At 50.9% G+C, this 18,823-nt stretch overlaps 1 protein-coding gene across 2 annotated transcripts in view; it reads right to left on the bottom strand.

Annotated features, from left to right (window-relative positions):
* Positions 1–9,416: 9,416 nt before the first annotated feature.
* Positions 9,417–18,823, bottom strand: part of Pofut2 (protein O-fucosyltransferase 2) — an 11,256-nt gene continuing 1,849 nt past the window's right edge. Inside the window, exons 3-9 of one of the 2 annotated variants that reach the window (XM_027394291.2) lie at positions 17,351–17,495; positions 16,413–16,523; positions 13,416–13,482; positions 12,466–12,591; positions 11,170–11,350; positions 10,911–11,034; positions 9,417–10,419 (exon numbers count right to left, since the gene is read on the bottom strand). In XM_027394291.2, coding sequence (XP_027250092.1) covers positions 10,266–10,419; positions 10,911–11,034; positions 11,170–11,350; positions 12,466–12,591; positions 13,416–13,482; positions 16,413–16,523; positions 17,351–17,495 — 908 coding nt within the window. In that variant the 3' untranslated portion in view covers positions 9,417–10,265. The remainder of the gene's footprint in view (positions 10,420–10,910; positions 11,035–11,169; positions 11,351–12,465; positions 12,592–13,415; positions 13,483–16,412; positions 16,524–17,350; positions 17,496–18,823) is intronic. The other variant, XR_003481003.2, reaches the window with a different exon arrangement.

The following is an 18,823-nucleotide window of genomic DNA, read 5'->3' on the forward strand; positions in this document are numbered from 1 at the left end:
ATGTCTCTCTTGGGGCCAGGGCTGCCATCTTCTCTCCCAAGGTACAATTTCCTTTTGAGATTCTAAACTTAGGCCCCCATCAGAGTCTCCCGTCTTGTCCAGTGCTTTGGGACATTGTCTCCTAATTGTCTATCACTTGATTGATATGTGGAATCTAAGAGGATGAGTTTAAAAAGCGAAACACACTCCTGGGCCTGCTAAGACCAAGAGCAGAACACAAATGGGGATCAAGGCAGAAAAGTGAGCAGCACCTCCACCTAGTGGAGGGATTGTAATGTGCACAAGAATCTCCATGATCCTGGGGTCTCTGGTTCTTGATTTCCATAGGGTGTTCAGATCTGCGTTTTATTCTCTGATGGCATTACTTATCTGTGGCAAGAGGATGACACGACCTTGCTGATCCGACGTCACATAGGAAGAAAGGCAGTGTAAAAAAATATCTCTGCCAAATTTGAGCAACAAAAAGAAGTGTAGAGAGCCTGGAGAGATGGCTCAGCAACTGGGAGCATTGGCTGCTCCTGAAGATGACCCAGGTTCAGTTCTCAACACCCACAAGGTGGCTCACAACCATCTGTAACTCCAGTTCCAGGGGATCCTTCACCAGCTTATGAGCCTGTGCAGATATTAGGCTCATAAGTGGTACACATACACACATACAGCCAAAACACTCACACATTTGTATCAAGAGAAGATTTTGATCTTAGAAAATTCTATAAGTAACTTTTTCTTATAACCAACTTAAAACATGTATATCTTTTGTTTTATTATTGATAAGCAGGTGATGGTTTGGACACATTTATAACTTCTTTATATCTTTAGTTATAACAAAAGTATAATCCTTAGAGATATAGAATGATAGCCTAGGAATCATAAGCTATGCAATTAGCACTTTTTAAAATCAATTATTACTTATCTTTACCTATTTAAGGCCTAGAATAAAGAAGAGAAAAATCAGATTTTTTTTTAAATTTCAAGATTCTAATATCTCAATATTTAACTATAAACTCTTTGGAATTCAGCATGTGTGTGCACTTGGCACAGAGTCTCATTTGTAAATCTTTAAATAGATATCAATTCTGTATACCAGATAAAATGGGTACCATCCCAGGTGACAGGTACCACTGCCAGACACACACACACACACACACACACACACACACACACACACACACACAATCTCTGGGATATAAAAAGCCTAAAATCTTTGTCTCTAAGTCTTGTAAAGTTTTTCTACAAAGTCATTTTTCTAATTTTCAAATTATATTGTGTGTGTGTGTGTGTGTTATGTGGACACACATGCCACAGCATGTACATGTGGGGGTCAGAAGACAACTTTGTGGGTTTTTTCCCCTAATTTTATGTGGGTTCTGGGGATCAAGTTCAATAAGTATTTTACCTATTTGATAGTTCATACAGTGATCCTCATTCCTAAGGCCTCGTTGCAAAGCTATTTTGTAGGATGCTGAGAGCAGTTTTGCCTGCAGTGTGAAGCCATTATTGTCCCTTCTCAGAAGACCTCAGATGTCAGTGGTTTTAGCAGAACTGTCCTCATCTACCCCTCTGCCGATCCTCTTTGGACAGGCTGCAAGGAGAAATGGCTCTGAGGAGTCTGGAAGAGATGGAGACTGGAGGGAGCCTTGGTACTTCACACTGGTCAACTCCCCCTCAGGGAGTTGGCTGCTCCAGATGTAGCCCTGGCTCTTCAACAGCACTCTGGGCCAGACATCCAGGAGAGGTGCCTGACCTTCCAGGCCAAGTGCTGGAGGTTCACAGCACAGCCAAGCTAGGAAGGCATAGAAGATTGCAAGCTTTTGTGCAGATGTGGGTGGAAGGTGGCCTGTGCCCAGAGGGTGCTGTGGCCTCTGCAGCTGGGTGGGGTGTCAGTGTTGCTATAAACCTGGATGACAGTTAAGGTGTTAGGTTTAGATGAGTGTGAACCATTCTATTCATACCCTCTGTAACTCTTGCCCACACCATCCTCTACCCCCAGCCCCAGCCCCAGCCCTTGACATCCCAGGGCAAAGCCATCTGATACAGGGGTGCAGATCTTTAGTGTCAGCGACAGGACTGAGTTCTTGGGTGGGGCCTTGGGACCCATGCTTCAGTCTCTGTTGTGTGGTAAATGCATCCTAGGGGCAGCAGACCCAGGTCTGTCCCCCAGCCAGTGTCACTAACCCTTCACATCATCTCAGACTCTTCCCTAGGACCATGCCTCCCTCAGGCTCTGTAAGAGGTTCCCAAATACCGCTAGAGAGTTTTTGCATTTCTCCTCCCCTGCTGTGAAAATCCATGTAGGCCTTTCAAGGTGGGAATGCCAAGTGTGGGGGTGGGGATTGGGGTAGGGGTGGGGTGGGGGTGGGGCAGACTATGATTAGCACAGTGTGTTCTAGAAAGCCCAATGCTCTGAGAAGCCCCGCACAAGGCCTTGTCTCATCCAGGATTACACTGGGCTGTGGCATCCGTTTTTCCCCTTCCCTGGCACTGGGAAGCTCTGTCCCAGTGGGGCAAGGTGACTTCCTGACATGGCCGGAAGAGGGGAGGCAGGCCCTGAAGCTTCTCAAACTACTGACTTATCACCAGCTGACCCTTGACCCTTGACCCTTGACCATTCTGGAAACAGGCATCTTGAGGCTGGCCGGTCAGGAGGCAGAAGTGAACTTGAGCATCCGGCCCTCAGCAGCAGCAGAAGAGCTCGGTGTGAAGAGTGAAGGGTCAGTGATGCAGCATGCTGCAAGCCCTCGGTGGGTTCAGGGCGAGGAAGTTGCTGAGAACAGACACGTGTTATTTACAGAAATCTGAATGTGCAGTCGAGCCCCGCTTCTCCTCACTAATGGCCAGTGAGGGTAATGGGGTGCACAAGGTGGCCTGCAGCAGATGGGCTGCCTCTTCCCTGAGGAGCTTTTAAGGAGTGATGATGCTGGCGGCTGTTCAACTTTCTGCTCTGCTTAAAGGAGACGTAGCCACTCACCTGCCCTGAACCCTCTTCTCTTCTCTTGTCGGGGGACAATCTAAGCTCCATGCACATCTATGCATGACTGTAAATGACCATGGGGTCAGTATCCTCTGACTACATGGGAACGGTGACCAGTCCAGGGATGGGCTTACTCAGTTTACCTGCATCTCAGCACACCCTGGCCAGTGGCAACCCCAGTGCATTCACCAGAAAGCAGCAAGCTTCTTAAAGTAAGCCTGAAATGCTAAAGGCCAGCATGAGCATCCCTATCTCCCAGCCGGAACTCTGCAGATCTCTTGTTGCAGTTGTTGGGCTTGGGGTTTATTGAGATAGGACCTCTCATGAGCAAGCTGGCCTTGAAGTTTCTATGCAGCCTAGGATAACCTGGAACTCCTGATCCTTCTATCTCCACATACCGAGGTTACAAGCATAATGCTAACACTGTCATCTTTCCATTTACCTTATATTGAGTCACACTTCTGTGATTCCTCTTCGAGGCAAATACCTTTCCATATGCCTCATGATGATGCCAAGCCTGGCACATGTGTAGACCACTACATGGATCCAGGTTTTGGTAGAGCAAAGGGGTTTTTGTTTGGTTTTTCAAGACAGGGTTTCTCTGTGTAGCTTTAGAGCCTGTCCTGGAACTCACTCTGTAGACCAGGCTGGCCTCAAACTCAGAGATCCACCTGCCTCTGCCTCCTGAGTGCTGGGACTAAGGGTGTGCGCCATCCTTAGTCAGAAGCCTTTCTGACCAAGGCTGAAAGCAGTACAAATCTATGGGCATAAGCATAAATAGAAGGCAGTTTGAAAGCATGACCACTTAACATAGCAGTGGTAGCTATTAAATAGTAACAGGTTTCCCTCCAGAACATATGATCTTTTTAGTCATGGGCTCTTGTCCAGGTACAGAACCAGGAATGAAATCTTGTCTGTGGAGCAGACCTCATAGCCAATTAGTAGAGATTAGTCTCACTATGCCCTGTACCACGATGAGTGGTGTCTTCTGCAGTAGGGTCTTACCATCTAGTTATGGTGGGCCAATACCCTGTATAATTTTTTAGTTAGTGTACAAGCCAGATTCCATTTCTTTTTCTAAAATAAAATAACTTTATTTTATGTGTATTGGTGTAAAGGTGTCAGATCCCCTGAAACTGGAGTTACGGACCGTTGTGAGTTGCCATGTGGGTCTTAATCACTCTTTACGGCTGAGCCATCTCTCCAGACCCCAGATTCCATTTCTGAAGCTGAGGTCCCAGGGACAGGCTTGCTAGGTCATGGTGCATGTACACCTTTATTATTTTTACTATGCTTTCCCAAAAACTAATGATCTCTAAAGCAACCCCCAAGCAAGGGGTTGCGTTGTAGGTAGTTCCAAAGCAATCAAGACTTATAGACCATCAACTGCTGATAAACCGTCCAGGCATGGTGGCAAACACCCGTAATCCCTGCACTCAGCAGACAGAGAGAGATAGAGTTCTTGTGAGTTTGAGGCCATCTTTCCTGGTCTACATAGGGAGTTCCAGGGTTCCACATGAGACCAGTCGTGACTACATAGCAATACCCTGTCTCAAAAAAAGAGAAAAGAAGAAGAAAACAAAAGTTCAACTAAATCTGTCACCTGAGACACCTCAGGCAAGTTAAGAAGTTTCCTTTTTTAGGTGGGAAACCTGAGTGTGGAGTGGTACAGAAAGCACGTGGCTGTGCGCTGTGCCATTATTCACTACTTAGCTCTGTCTGTTTTCATCACAGTTCTGAGACTATCTTCCACACTGCCTATAAGGCCTGTTCATAGTTGAAGGATGCTATTGCTGCCCTGTGGCAGAATGGTCTGGAGACGTCAATCGTCTGGTCCCTGGCCCCTGGCCCCTGTGGTATCAAGAAGTCGCTGGTCTGCTTCTCTGTGGTTGTCGTCACCTTTGTCCCCGCAGTTCCTGCAGCCCTCTAGGGTTGGGTTACATCCCACCTATTGGTATTCCTCAGCCTTCTGGACACAAAGAGTAATGTCTAGAAAGTTTCCACCCAACATCTCTTAAACAGAACTTTCCTACATTCTCTCCTCCTACAGTGTTCAGTAGATACTGTGTGTTCTGTCCTTTCTTGCATCTCTGCCTTTGACTTTCTGTGTTGTACCCTGTGGCATCCTCAGCTGACCAGTTATCCTTAGGTACTAAATTTTCTGTTTGGCTGTTTGAATTGCTAATGTCCCATTATATTTTCAATTCTGGAGGTGGCCTGCTTCGGCACCCTCTGTTACTTTTGCAGACATGGCCATCAAGGTTTCCTTAGGTCTGTTGCAATCGTTCACTTCCTGCAGTGCTGTGGGTGTGTCTGCACTGTGTGAGTGATATGTGTAACCACCTGAGACCATTTTGAGGCTCATGATCCATACAGCCACTGACAGCCATGATTGGGTTAGTGATCCTAATATAGCCAAGGGCCTTGTCAATGTCTGCAGCCCGTGTTACCACCGAAATCCATGCAGTGCCTGTGGTCGGGACTGCCATCTGAAGCCAAGCTAATGTCTGTGGGTGCGGGAGCGCTATCCCCATCTCTCACAGGAGAGCCGCAGTGCAGGCAGTGGTCTGTGTGCAGGAGAGCTAGCGCCATCCAGCTCTGTCCACCAAATGGCTTTCCTCAGCTGATGGCTTCTGAGGTGGATGCAGGCAAAGAAAGACTCATCCTTGAGGGATTGCCAGTAGGAATTTGACCATACTCCAGTGAATATATGGACAACAGAAAATGGGCTTGTTTTTTTTTTGGGGGGGGGGTCACAGGGGAAGGACAGGACATGGAAAGATTGGAGATGAGCGTGACCGGACACATGATGTTAGGTTCCCAAATAATTAGAAAATAAAAATGAGGAGCAGGCAGGTGTATGTTCTAGAGGGGACAGATTGAAGGTGCTGCTGCCCCCGACCCCAAGGGGTTGCAGGGCTCTTGAGTTCCTTTTGAGGGGGGGAGAGCTGGTGGTGCCACCTGTTCTGCAGGCCTGCCCTCTGTGTAGCATGAGGACAGCCATCTACAAGATCAGTGAGCCCTTCTTTGTCCTGAAAAGGCCTTCTCCTAAGAGCCAAGGGTTGAATCTGTCACAGGCCATTTATCGCAGCCTCCAGCCTCCATTAGTTAGCTGATGTGGCAGCAAGGAGAAGTAGCTGCACAGCAGAGACAGATGGCACTGGAACCAAGCAAGGTGTGATTCACTACAGTCCCCAAATGTGTTTCCTGCCCACTTCTCCCCGACGCTGGCAACCAGGTCATTGAATTCACACTGCCTTGGCTTGCTTCTGAAGAGAAGCAGCCAGGTTCATGCCAGTTCAGCTTTCCCCACAGACCCCTGTCCTCCCAGTGTGCCCCACTGAGGGTAGATGGGGAGTGAGAGCAGTGGCTTTAATTGTCAGCCCAGCTCTGGGCAGAAGGTCTCAGAAATCTTTGTTCTGCTTTGGTACATGTCCTGTTACAGACTTGCCATGCATGACCAAACTACTTCAGTGACTCTCCTACCATGCAGGCTCCAGGCCCAGTTTACTCTGTCCTCCAGGACGAGCTGGCTCTGAGTAGGCTATCTGGGGTCATCCCTGACTTCTGGAGTCAGGAGTCATCACATCAGTAGGCCACGTGAGGGATCAGGGCTCAGTGCTTTCTCAAACTCTAACCACTAGTGTGTCTACACATGTTTCTATTAGGAAACGGGGCTGTTACGGAACTGACTAAGGTAAATTGAGGTCACCAAGGCAAGCCAAATCCAACACCACTATGTCCTCATGAAGGAGACTGGACACAGGGATGGCTCTGCGGGGATGGAGATGCCACATACAACCTAAGGACTGCATCGAGGGGGTGGTACTACATTCCATGATCTTGGAGCTCCAGCTTCAGGTGTAATTTTTGTTTGAGGTTCTTGTCTTTCATCTGTCACACTCCATTTGGAGTCCCTGTTGGTTCCCTGTTGCTCTGGGCCTTGTCTTGGTTCTGTGACCGAGTATACTGTGTCCCTTCCCTGCCAAGTCCTCCTTTAAAAGCTGGCAGCACTGATGAGGGAATGGATGACCCAAGTAGAAGATGGACATAGCCCCCAAGGTCTTGTCGTGTCTCCTTCTGGAACCATGAGGGCGGTGGCTCTGTCTGAGGTGGAGCTGAGGACAGTGTTAAGTTTAGCTCTTGATGTGGTTGGGCATGGCCTCACTCCCAGTGCCCTTTGCTGTGGAGTTGACAGTGCCCTGGGAAGTGGTGGAATATTTAGAGTTAGGTCCAACTGGTAGGTCCTCCATTTTCAGTGTTGTTCACAGAAGGGTTAGGCAACTCTAAGGAGCCTCTGTCACCCTCTGAGAGGGTTCTGAGAGCCATAGCGCAGTCCCTCCCAACTCCCAGCCTCTGTGTGGTGGTATGATCCTATTTACTTGAGCATGGCTAGCTCCCATGAGCTATTGCAGCCAAGGCTGGGGCCTCATAGAGCTGGCACCATGACATTTAAGCTGTGAGCTAAATAAACCTCTTCTCAAAATGGATGAGCACAGTTCCTCAGGGGCTGTGAAGCCACAGTCCCAGATGCTCTGGGCAGTGTGTGTGGCTGATTTATAGTCGTAGGTGTCCCAATTAGCTGCTGCCTTGGAACAAATTGCCCTGTGGTTTCACCAAGGATGGCTACTTGTCATCTGCATGGTCTCTGCACAGAGACCCCCAGTGGGCTGGTCTATGCTGTGATGCCTGCTTGGATGGCACTGCTGGTGCTGGTGCATTGTGGGTTCCTCCATTTGTCTGCAGTGTCCTGCTGTTCAGAGCAGGCTCCAGGTGTGACTACAGGTGGCACCAAAGACCATGTGGCCCTGTTGTCTTTCTGACCACTGGCCTTTCTCTCAGCTTGTGCCTTTTAAGTGGAACTCAGCTTCCTGGGTCCAACTTATCCTCAGCATTGCCCTATTTATTTGGGGCAGGAAGCCTTGCCTCCTGCTGCATGTAGGGTACAGTGTACCAGGATCCTTATTGTCTCTCCAGGCAGTGGCTGGGCTGAGGTCATCAAATGCTGGATACATGGTCAGTGCCTGGAGACTGCTGGCTGGTGACAGACAGCTTAGGGCACAGGCTCCCAGACACAGTATGGATTCAGAAGTCACAGAGTCCATACAGGACCCCCTAACCTGACTGAGGTAACAGCTCAGGCCAGTATGGCTGTTGTGTTTGTTCATCTTGCCACATCTGAGAGCAAGGAAACATGGATGATGGGCGGGTTGTAAGCTGTCACAGCTGATTCACTGAAAGTACACACAGCAAGTTGTATAAAACGTGAGGGCTGAGTGTAAACTAGTGCCCAACAGGACATGTCTGCGTGTCCAGCCCATGTGATGGTGAAGAGGACACCAGCCATGCCTGCCTTGTTAGTGTCATCTGTACCAGTGGGACTTGGAGGTCAGGCTCCACTGTTAAGAAGTCCCTGGCAAAAGGGGCACCCTGGCAGTGACAGCTGGGACAGAGGGGGAGCTGTGGCATGTACGTCAGCACAAGCAGCCACTGCGGTTCACATCCGTCTGAGTTGCAAGTGTTAGTATCCCCAGCCCCAGTAAAACTACACTGTCCCAAATGGCCCCATCAGCTCTCAGCTGTGGACTTCTGGCCCTGGGGTCTCTTGGACATGGCTGGCTCCCAGGTCTTCTGGCTAACTGGCTTTAGAACTGTCCCTGTTCAGGGTGAACTGCAACCTAACTTTGTATGGAACTGAGCTGCAGGCTCATCAATATTCCCGTGACAAATGGCTGTCACAGCAACCAGTCAGGCTACCAGTAGACTGGTTCAAAACCTCACAAGGCTGCCCAGCTTTTCCCAGAGAGGCTGCTGCCCACAGCCCCAGGCACTGCTGTGTCCCCTGGCTCAGAAACCGACCAATTCCATTGTTCTTCACTTAAATCAACGGATAAACCCATGTTTGACGCAGGCCACACGGAACCTCCTAGTTGCTCTCCATCAGAGCCCCATGTGGTCAGCTTAGATCCTTTGCTACATGGCACATGGTTCTCACACCACCCTGAGATGACCTGGCCCAGCAGAGCACTCCATTGCCCCAGCTTGCGCCCCTAGGTTCTTGTCACTGGCTGTCACTATAGAGCAGGAGGCTCTGTCCTGGCTCTCATCTTTCCTTGCTGCAGCCGCTACTGTTTCCATCAGATGAACTAGAGTTGGAGAGTGCTCCCTCCCAACAGTCCTATCGGACAGTCCAACAAAGAGAACCAGGTTGTAGTGGACAGTGACAAGGTTGTGCTGGTTCCCATGGCCAGAACCAAACCCCAGGCTCCAGGACACACTGCTCTATCCTGTCACACCTGACTAGTTTGCCTTCTGCAGATGCTACACACGGCCAGGTGACACACACGAGCCCTCATTCCTCCAAAAGGCACAGTTGTAGTCTACATGGCACAGCTCCTGACTTAAGGGAGCAGAGCACAGCACTTAAAAGGCACCGTTTCCACCATTACAGCTTTCTTGAAAAAGTATTTTATTAATACACTTGGATGTACAAATGGAAAAGAATAAATACGTGATTCTACCTGATCAGCTGAGTGAGCCACAGGACCTTGTCTGTGCTCAGGGTCTACCTTGGTGCTTGGGAAGGAGACCTGGGCAGTAGCTGAGTGGGGGCTGCTCAGTGCATGGCACTGGGGAAGGCGGTGTACCAGGTCAAGGGAACTGGACTGCCCTGGCCAAGGCTGTGCTGACTCCGCCTCCCATGGTGCAGCATGAGGCCTAGGAAAGGGTTTCATAAAGCAGTGGTGTCTCAGATGTGGCCTTTTGAAGGTCATTTCTGTCACTTCTCAATTCTGTTTCTCAGCAGGGTGCAATGAGTCTGGGTGAAGTGAGGTGAAGGAGTCACTGGCAACTCAAGGGCTGTCCTGAGGTTCCCAGCACTCTGGTGAGAACAGTGCCTGAGCTGTCCACGTCAGGAGGAAATTAGCTGGGGCACCGCACAGGGAGAGGGTGAGGCAAAACCTGGCACCTGCTCACATTGGCCATGTGTGAGACAATCTCAGTAGACAGAGTCAGACCAACATCTCAGGATCCACACCTGAGGGTGTTGCCACTCATGGCCATCCTCAGCTTGCTCGGCAAAGTGGTTGGAAGGCCTGTCAGGACTGACAAATATTCCTCACACTTCTGGACTGGCACACATGTGACATGTGTGATGGGGACATGGGTTCTCAAGTCCTGACAGAAGACACATTTGTGATGTCAGCCATGAACAAAAAGGAATTCGGGCTTTAGGTGTGCTGCCTCCTCTGGGACCCTGTGACCGAGTGACTGGTGGGTGGTGGAGCGGTGGCCCTCAGTATGCAATCTTCCAGTGTGTGGGCTGCTCACATGCTTTCTCCTGGTCTCCACAAAACCGGTTGTATGTTGTCTTGGGGTCCAACCCCAAGATCTCTCTCTCTTCATGAATCCGAAAAGAGAATGTGGAAACTGAGGTGCCAATAAAAAACCTGCAGAGTAATGAGAGGTTAGCTGGGGCCAGCAATGGATTTATCACACACACACACACACACACACACACACCACACACAACACACCACAACACACACACACACACACACACACACGAGGTTCTGACACCCTCAGCGCTGGCACCTTCATGGGTCATCGAACGCTTTAGCACCCACTCTGCCTTGCAGACACCCCCTTCTCTCCACTACATATGCTAGACCTCTACCTGGCTATACAACAAACACCAAGGACAGAAGGAGCGGAAGAGGTCTGGGTGTACACCATGGACAGTGTGTGCATGGGAGAACTGAAGGGCCCACACCCACTGTGCACAGCAGCCCAAGGAGACTGGCCTGGTGTTACAGTTTAGAGAGCAAAACGGGGCCAGAGAAGGTGGTCAGCCACAGCCACCTGCTCAGCTGCTGAGTACTGGGGCAACAGGAACCTCAGAAAGGAGCCGGAGCCCCCCGGAGAGCAAGGGGGCAGGCACCTGGCATGCGCACAGATCCATTGATCGATGATGGCGATGCCTCCGTCTTTGTACAGCTCCAGCTCCTCCCACGTGGGCTCAAACCTCACCATTTCTGGTAGCAGCTTCCTCAGTTCTTCCTGCTCTGCGAGGCAAAGGAGAGGCTGCTGACCCCACAGAAGGAACAGGTGCACTGTCCAGGGTCACAATGAATGCCTACACTACCCAGCATTCAACCAGGGGAAGAGGCCTAACAAAGTCTGGCCTTAGAACTGCCTACCCTTCCTGATGGCGTCTGTGGCCACGAACACCTTGTCCAGCTGGTGAGTCTTCATGAGGCTTCGGATCTTCTTCACGGCACCCTCTAGGCTGGGCACATCTTCCCTGTGGCCCCAAATGAAGTCCTTTCTTCTCAGGTGAACTCCTAGGTAGGGGCCACCGAGCGCGGAGCCCAGTTTGACCTGCAAGAGACAGGGATGTGAGGAGAAGATGTGGAGAGCTCTCCTGGGTGTCTTGGGAGGTGGAGGGACAAACATGTCCTTGAAAGTATCCTTCTGGTCTAACTGAGTCTCACACAGTCTCCTGGGGGAAATGGGTGTTTTGATAAGAAGACCACGAAGGAATCAATCACCACAAATAAAAGTCATAACTGAAATAAAAATAGCAACTGAACCACTAGAAAAAGTGAAAAAAGCTATTTAATACTTTGTTCTAGCAAGACCATCCCAGCACAGACCAAACAGGTACAGTGGAATCTTAACATCCAGTGATATGGAGGAGGTGCCAGCGGAAGGGAAAGACACAGGAAACCCAGCATTGTGGGGAAAAGCACATTTACAGCAAGGAAAGGACAGCATGTGACCAAAGGACTGAGGAGCTCTGGGGCAGGCGTGGGTCTGCTTCCTTTCAGCTGGGCAGAGGCCGTGGGAAATGCTGACCATTCTCCCTTAATGCCTACTTCTGCTTAAGTACCATCCCCTGTCCCCCTCCCTCCCACACCCACTTCCTCCCCCCCCCCCCCTTTTTTTTTGTTTCTTTTCAAGACAGGGTTCTTTGAAGCCTGTCCTGGAACTCCAGGCTAGCCTGGAACTCACAGAGGCCTGCCTCTGCCTCCCGAGTGCTGGGATTAATGGTGTGCACCACCACCGCCCAGCCCCTGCCCTCCCTTTTAAATATTTTTATTTTTGAGAAAGGGCTTCTCTACATAGCCCAGGCTGGCCTGGATCCCACAGCCTTCCTGCTTCCATCTCTGAAGACTGGGCTCATAGGCATGTGCCTCCATGCTGGGCAGAATCTGCAGACTTACCAAAGAAAAAAAAAAAAAAAAAAAAAAAAAAAAAGAAAGAAATCCTATTTTATGTCAACAATAATGTCCCCATTTCAATAAACAGAAACTGTATGAGTCATGTATAACTCTGCATCAAGACAAGGACCCAGAGGAGCTGGGCCCCCAGCCCTCCTGAAGGTCAGATAACGCATGTCACTCATGTCTGGAATGAAATAGTCACAGGACACATGCTGGCTTAGGAGCCGAGCCCATCCCTAGTTCCTTCCCGGCCAAGAGCCACACAGGTACCTTCATCTTCGTCCAGTCTTCCTCCACGGCTATCTTATCAGCGGCGTCTGTGGAGTTGAGGTGCTGGCTCCTAAATTCATCTCCCACAGCCCGCAAGTGCTTTGCAAACACCATGCTGCGCCGGGTCTGCACGAACAGGGCTGAGCTGAGTGTCACGTGGCCTTCAGACAGATGAGCAGTCACAACCTCACTATCTCCCTCCTGCCCCCTCCCTTCGCAGGCTGCCACTGGTGAGGCTCCTTGGCCCTCCCAGCTGGGTCCTTATGGGCCTCTTGCTGTCTGCACCACTGCCAGCTTCTGGGCCTCTAGTTAATTCCTTAGCATTCAGGCAGTAGTGGTGCCACCCACAGAGATGAGGACAGGCCCATGTAGGGCCACTTCAGGGAGGGATCCCCCTAGAGCTGGGCCTGTCTAGGCTGCAAGACTGGCCCGTACCAACTGTCCTTGGCCAGCAATGCCATGTAGCCTCATCACCCTGGTGTCTACCCAGCTCCTAGCTTTACTTTGCCTGATTCAAGCTTCATTTTTTTCCTAAACTGAACCGAACTGGATGATTGTGTCTCTGTTGCTGCTCAGGTCAGTCAGTGTTCTCAAAATCATCTAGGCAAGCACCTCCAAGCAGAGATGGTTCATGGCGTTAGGACTCGCTGCACAAAATGTCCCCTTTCCCAACCAAAGGAGACAGGCACGAGTGAAGCCACCCACAGGTGTGGAGAGGACAAGTCAAGGGCTGCATGGCACCCGTAGCAAGACCACTGTTTACGGCATGGAGCACTGCACGCTCAGCGGAGCACCCAAGGCTCGCCCCATCAGTACCACAGCAGGTCCTGCAGTGACAGCAGATAGCTCCCTGTGGGGTGGAGAAAGCCCACTGGGCACAGCCACGGCTTCAGTCAGCAAGGTTGAAAGTTACTGTTGAACACATGCAGAGGCCTCCGTGAGGTACTCACTTCCCAGTACTCTCTGCCTCCATAGTGGTCATGAAGCAGGTTTTCGGCTCGGTCCAACATCACAGACCTGCATTTAAATAGGAGAGAAAAGAAAGACCTCAACGATTCTGAGTTAAAATGTTCATGTTTGTATTTTCCAAGAATACCAACAGGGAAAGAAAGCCTTGGGCCCCAACAGCGCAAGTCTGTGCAGGTCTTGGGAACCTTAAATGGGAGTATCCGGCAAGGCCTTGCAGAGCTGTGACTAGCAGCAAGAGGACAGAAAGGAACCAAGGACATTAGCAGAAAACCCAGCAGTGCACAAAAGAACACACTGCTGGAGTCTGGTGTGTGTGCCAAAGATCTGTCACTTATTACACAGGGGAGCTGTGGGTTCCATGAGGCAAAAGGACATGCTTGCTCCTGTTACAAGGGAAGTCACCTCACTCAAGGAAGAGGCCACCCAGTGGGTCTCCATGTGTCAAGCTCACAGTACCATCTTGCTCTGATGAGAGGGGACTGGGGAAGTGAGCCTGTAATCAAAGCCGTTCCTCTCACCCCAGATTTCAGCTGTAGGGGAGACATGGAAACGGAAACTCTACAGTGGAACCTGGAAGACTTGATGACACTAAGATGACACAGGGTGGAAGAGAAACCCAGGAGCCTTTGTACAATAGGCTGGCACATTTCACTGTGTGCCAAAACAGAAATTCTACAGAGAAAATAAGGGTAAAATATTTACACTTGGGGCTTTGTAGATCAACATTTCAAAGGATTCCCAGTCAGAAACACAAACAAGAAGACCACAGACTCTTTCTCTTTAGTCTCCATGTCAGCGACTGGGGCTCTGTATGGGGACCAGCTTTATACCAATGGCTCAAATGACCTCCATGAAAAGTGCACCTACATGAGGCTGGAGAGATGGCTCAAAGGTTAAGAACACTGTCTGCTATTCCAGAGGACCAGGGTTCAATTCCCAGTACCCACATGTCAGTTCACAACCATCTGTCACTCCAGGGATTCTGACACCCTCACACAGACATACATACTTCCTGGGACATGCCTGACACTCAGTCTCGCTCACATGGAGCCTAATGTCTCACAGCCTGATGATGCTCTGTTGTTGAGCGAGCAGCATACATGGTCTTAGTTGAGCCATGTTTGAGCTTGAACACATCCTAAGTTGTCAATCACTGAAGGGCGGTGCTTGGGGTTGCCATGGAGGCCTTTGGCAGGTGTGAGGACAGACAGACAGTGTTACTGAGAGGATGGATGGATGGATTTGCTGTACGACAGATGTGTGATCTACAGGCTTAAGCCAAGCCCTCAGCAATGTGACCCGATTCTCCTGCCAGGGGCGGTGCCAGTCAGCTACTTGTCTCTCTGTGGTAGAGACCTGGGGGTGGGGCACACGTGCTCTTCCACAAAGCTGCCTGTGCTCACATCCCCGTGGGCTGCCTGCCATGCACTTGCTGATTCAGGAGTAGTCACTGATGGAATCTGCTGCCACTGTGCCTTCTCTGTACCCCATCTCCTCAGTTTTTAGTGGGCGCTGACTGAACATCTAGATTTTAGATTTTATAGTAATTTAATTGACTAGTATTTTCTATACCTTGCTTAGCAGCTATCTCCACCTCAAGATCCTGGGGCTGTCCTTGACAGCTCGCAGTGATCCGGCCCAAGAGGACATTGACCCACCTGGAGTTGGGTGTTCTGACACTGGAATGGGTAGGTGTGTCTCACCTCCTTTGCCCTCGCAGCACCCCTCCCACTGCTCCCGAATCACAGCGCATCTACTCTCAGTCCCTCCTCTGGGCGCAGCTCCATTCTAGCCCCTCAACAAAGAGAGAAAAAACTGATCATAACATCATACGTCTCAAAGGGGCAGAAGAACTGTTTGGTCTTTGTAAACCCAGGCACTAGAATACACAGGACGTGGTCCTGAGACAGTCTTAAAGCTGAATCCCACTAGCCAGGAAACAAAGGCCAGGTCCCTCCACCTAATTGGGATTTTATTCTCCCATGGGTGAGCACCTGCTTCTGTATGTAACCAGAGACAGTCACAACAAGCTCAATGGTGGTGGGGAAGCTGCAGTGTCCAGGCCCACTGCAGCTGGCTGCTATGGCCAGGCCAAGTCTAAGCAGTGTACTCTGTGGACAGAATCAAGGCCTTGAGGTGACCCGGAGCCTAAAAGCAGGAGTGTGGCCTAGAGTACCCTGACTAGCATGATGCCCAGAGCTAGCTGCTGGAGACACTGAAGAAATGAAGGGACAGATAGGGTTTGTGACTTCAAGGATACCTGCAGCATGTTCCTGGGACATGGCACTCAGGCGCTTCCTCCCAGTTGTGAGGACACGAACCTCACAGGCTCTTATGTCTGCTCTACCCCATTCCTTGGTGGACCCCTTCCTTATGCCTATTACCAAGGGAAGTAGAAGCAGCTGCCCTCACCTACTGCAACCTACTGATTCCAGAAACAGGGCGTGCTTTATGACCCCCAACTCTCAGGAGGGAAAGGACTAAAACAGCACGAGGCACTACTACCAAAGCCCCAGTGCTCAAGCCCAGGGGATGCCACCTTCCAGATAAGCCCAAGCCCTGCAAATGTTCATGCCACCTCCACTGGACACATCCCCAGCTCTTCACAGCCCCCCATCCACACTCCCAGCCAGCCTAGGATCCTGTGGCACCCCAAAGAGGAATGCACAAGGAAACCACGAGTGCCTCCAATGACCACAGCCGCCACTCAGGGCACAGGAGGTGGATGACAGTATAAGGGTAAAGTGGCTTTACTGAGCAAGGACTTCTCTCACACCCACAGTGCCAGCGCACAGCAGATAACCCGGGCTGGATTCTCTCCGGGGGTCTTCTTCCAGGACACACAGTCTCCTCCAGCCCCCTACCCCACTCCCAGTCTAGCCCCACTCCCACAGACTGCCAGAGTGCAGGGAGGGGCCTGGTGAGGTATTGGGATGGTGATGGGCAAAGCCATCGCAGCAGAAGGCGCGGGCACTTACCGAGCAGATGTGTTTTTTAAGAGCACAGGTGCGATGATGGAAGCTGACCCCTGGACCGACAGGCAGGAAACATTCAGACCCCGAGTTTCTTCATAGCCCCAAAACCAGCCTCTGGAAAACAGAGCCCAGCCCGTCTGTCAGCCTGTGTGCTCTCCCCCAGGAACAGATAGGGGCGTGCACATGCAGGGGCACAGTCTTGCTAGCACAGCACCCTGGCTCACTCAGCGACTCACAGGCTAGCACTGTGGACAACTGGGCTCTTGTAAGAACTATGAGAAAGCCGGGCAGTGGTGGTGCACACCTTTAATCCCTACGCTCGGGAGGCAGAGGCAGGTCTCGAACTCTGTGAGTTCAAGACCAGCCTGATCTACAGGAGTTAGTTCTAGGACAGCCTCCAAAGCCACACAGGGAAACCCTGTCTTAAAATAAAAAAAATAGAAGAAGAGGAGGAGGAGGAGGAAGGAGGGAGGGAGGGAGGAGGAGGAGGGAGGAGGAGGAGGAAGAGGAGGATGATTATGAGGAAACCCACAGAACTCAACATTTCCCAGTCATGGACTGGGTGCTAAGTAACAGCCAGGACTTTGGGGCTAAGACCACCATTCCCTTGCCATGCTCAGTGCACATAAAAGGTGACGGGAGCTGGGAGTGGTGCATGACAGTAAGCTCAGTACTTCGGAGGCTAGGACAGGAAGATCTGGAGTCAAAGAGCATACTGGGATACACAGTGAGACCAGTCTTCAACATAGAAGAACCAGGGAGATATAGCTCAAGTGGCTGAGGGCCTGATTACCATGCACTGAACGCTAGGTACCACAAAAAGTAACGTAAAAAAGCAAGGGTATCTTAGTGAGGTGCTTTAAAGATGTTAACAGCATGAGGGCCCAGGGGCGGCCCCTCAGGCCAGTCTCTGGGAACCACGTGGGCTGTGCCAGCGCTACCTGTGATACTCGTGCTTGTCCTGTGAGTAGAGCAGAGGGTCAATGCAGGGCCGCTCGTCCACCTTCTCCTCCCAGGCGCCCTCCTTCCAGCCCTCCGCGTAGCCTTGCAGGACGTACACCTGGTCGATGAAGGGCCCACCGGACTCTGAAAGAGACCCCAGAGGATGTGCCACACAACAGGGGCCACAGTCGCGTATGCAGCGACATACGGATGGTTTTCATGATTTATTTGAGGCCTCCTTAGACTATAAAGGCTTGGGAAAGCTTCCAAAGCAGACAGCGGAATCAATGGCATGAGCATACGGGCCAGGAGGACAGAGGGGAACTCACTGAGGTCTCTGCGGCCTCTCAGTCAGGGGGCTTTTCCCCACTGCCCCCTAACACACAGGGCAGGCCTACCTTCAGCCCTCCCCTCCTGCCGCCTTCGTTATTCCCCCAGCATATGTTGACCCGACCCCTCAAGATCCCCAGCATGTCCCATCATCACGTCTATTCACCAGGAACGTTTGTGTTCCCCCTACCCTCTGTTACACCGTCATTTTGCCAGAACCACCTGCTATATCCAAAGTACCAATGAAAGTTAGTTTAGAAGATGGCCCCAGTTATGGCAAGCCTCAAGAAGTCAATTTCTGTGTCTTCAAATTCATCCTCATGAGGTCTGCATGGACCCGAGGCCCAAGCTAAAGAGTTCCCCTCACCTTGATCATGTGCAGCTTTACCCTGGTAGTCCCGCACCCATGGCACAAGCACTGTCTCCCCTATGGGCCTCCCCAGACCTACTCCAGCCGGAGGGAGGGAGGTTCGGTGGCAAGGAGAATCAGCCCTATGCCTCCAGATGTCACACTCAATGGCAGGGGCCCCAACCATACCTTTCCCACAGTGAGAAACCCACTAGCTTGCCCCACAGAAAGGCCTAGACAGCTTCTCCAGGCACCTGAGACTGAGGCTGAGTCTGGTTCCCTAAAAACTCAAACCCAGGTCTTATTTTGTGGGACCCAGAAGCAAGTTTGGGAGTTGGGCTAGGAAATGGTATATTCTAAACATGCATTTACTGGCTTTGCGTCTTCAGCCTGAATGAAAAAGAAAAAGTACTGCTTGTGTTCCCATGTTCCCAGGACTGACATGTCTAATGATAGTGATTCGATGTGGGGAACAGAACCACATCCTGGGAACATATCCTCCTGAAGTAGCAGTTCCGAGCAGGTGGTGAAGGAGTAAGGATCTGATGTACACCACTGGTACCAGCCAGGCTCTAAATGAACCCTCCTTCCCGGAACCGCCAGTGCAGCAGAAGAAAGGATTCATCTTCCAACCAAAGCCACAGGCAACTCTAAACAACTCTGTACCCAGGAAAGCCTGACGCCTCTCGAGAAGTGAAAGGCGGGTGTAGTCAAGCAAGAGGCCTGTTCACGGATCCCTCACCACTGTGGTGCGACACACACACACACACACACACACACACACACACACACA

Source organism: Cricetulus griseus (genome assembly GCF_003668045.3).
Source record: "Cricetulus griseus strain 17A/GY chromosome 1 unlocalized genomic scaffold, alternate assembly CriGri-PICRH-1.0 chr1_0, whole genome shotgun sequence".
In the NCBI taxonomy this organism is placed as follows: Eukaryota; Metazoa; Chordata; class Mammalia; order Rodentia; family Cricetidae; genus Cricetulus; species Cricetulus griseus.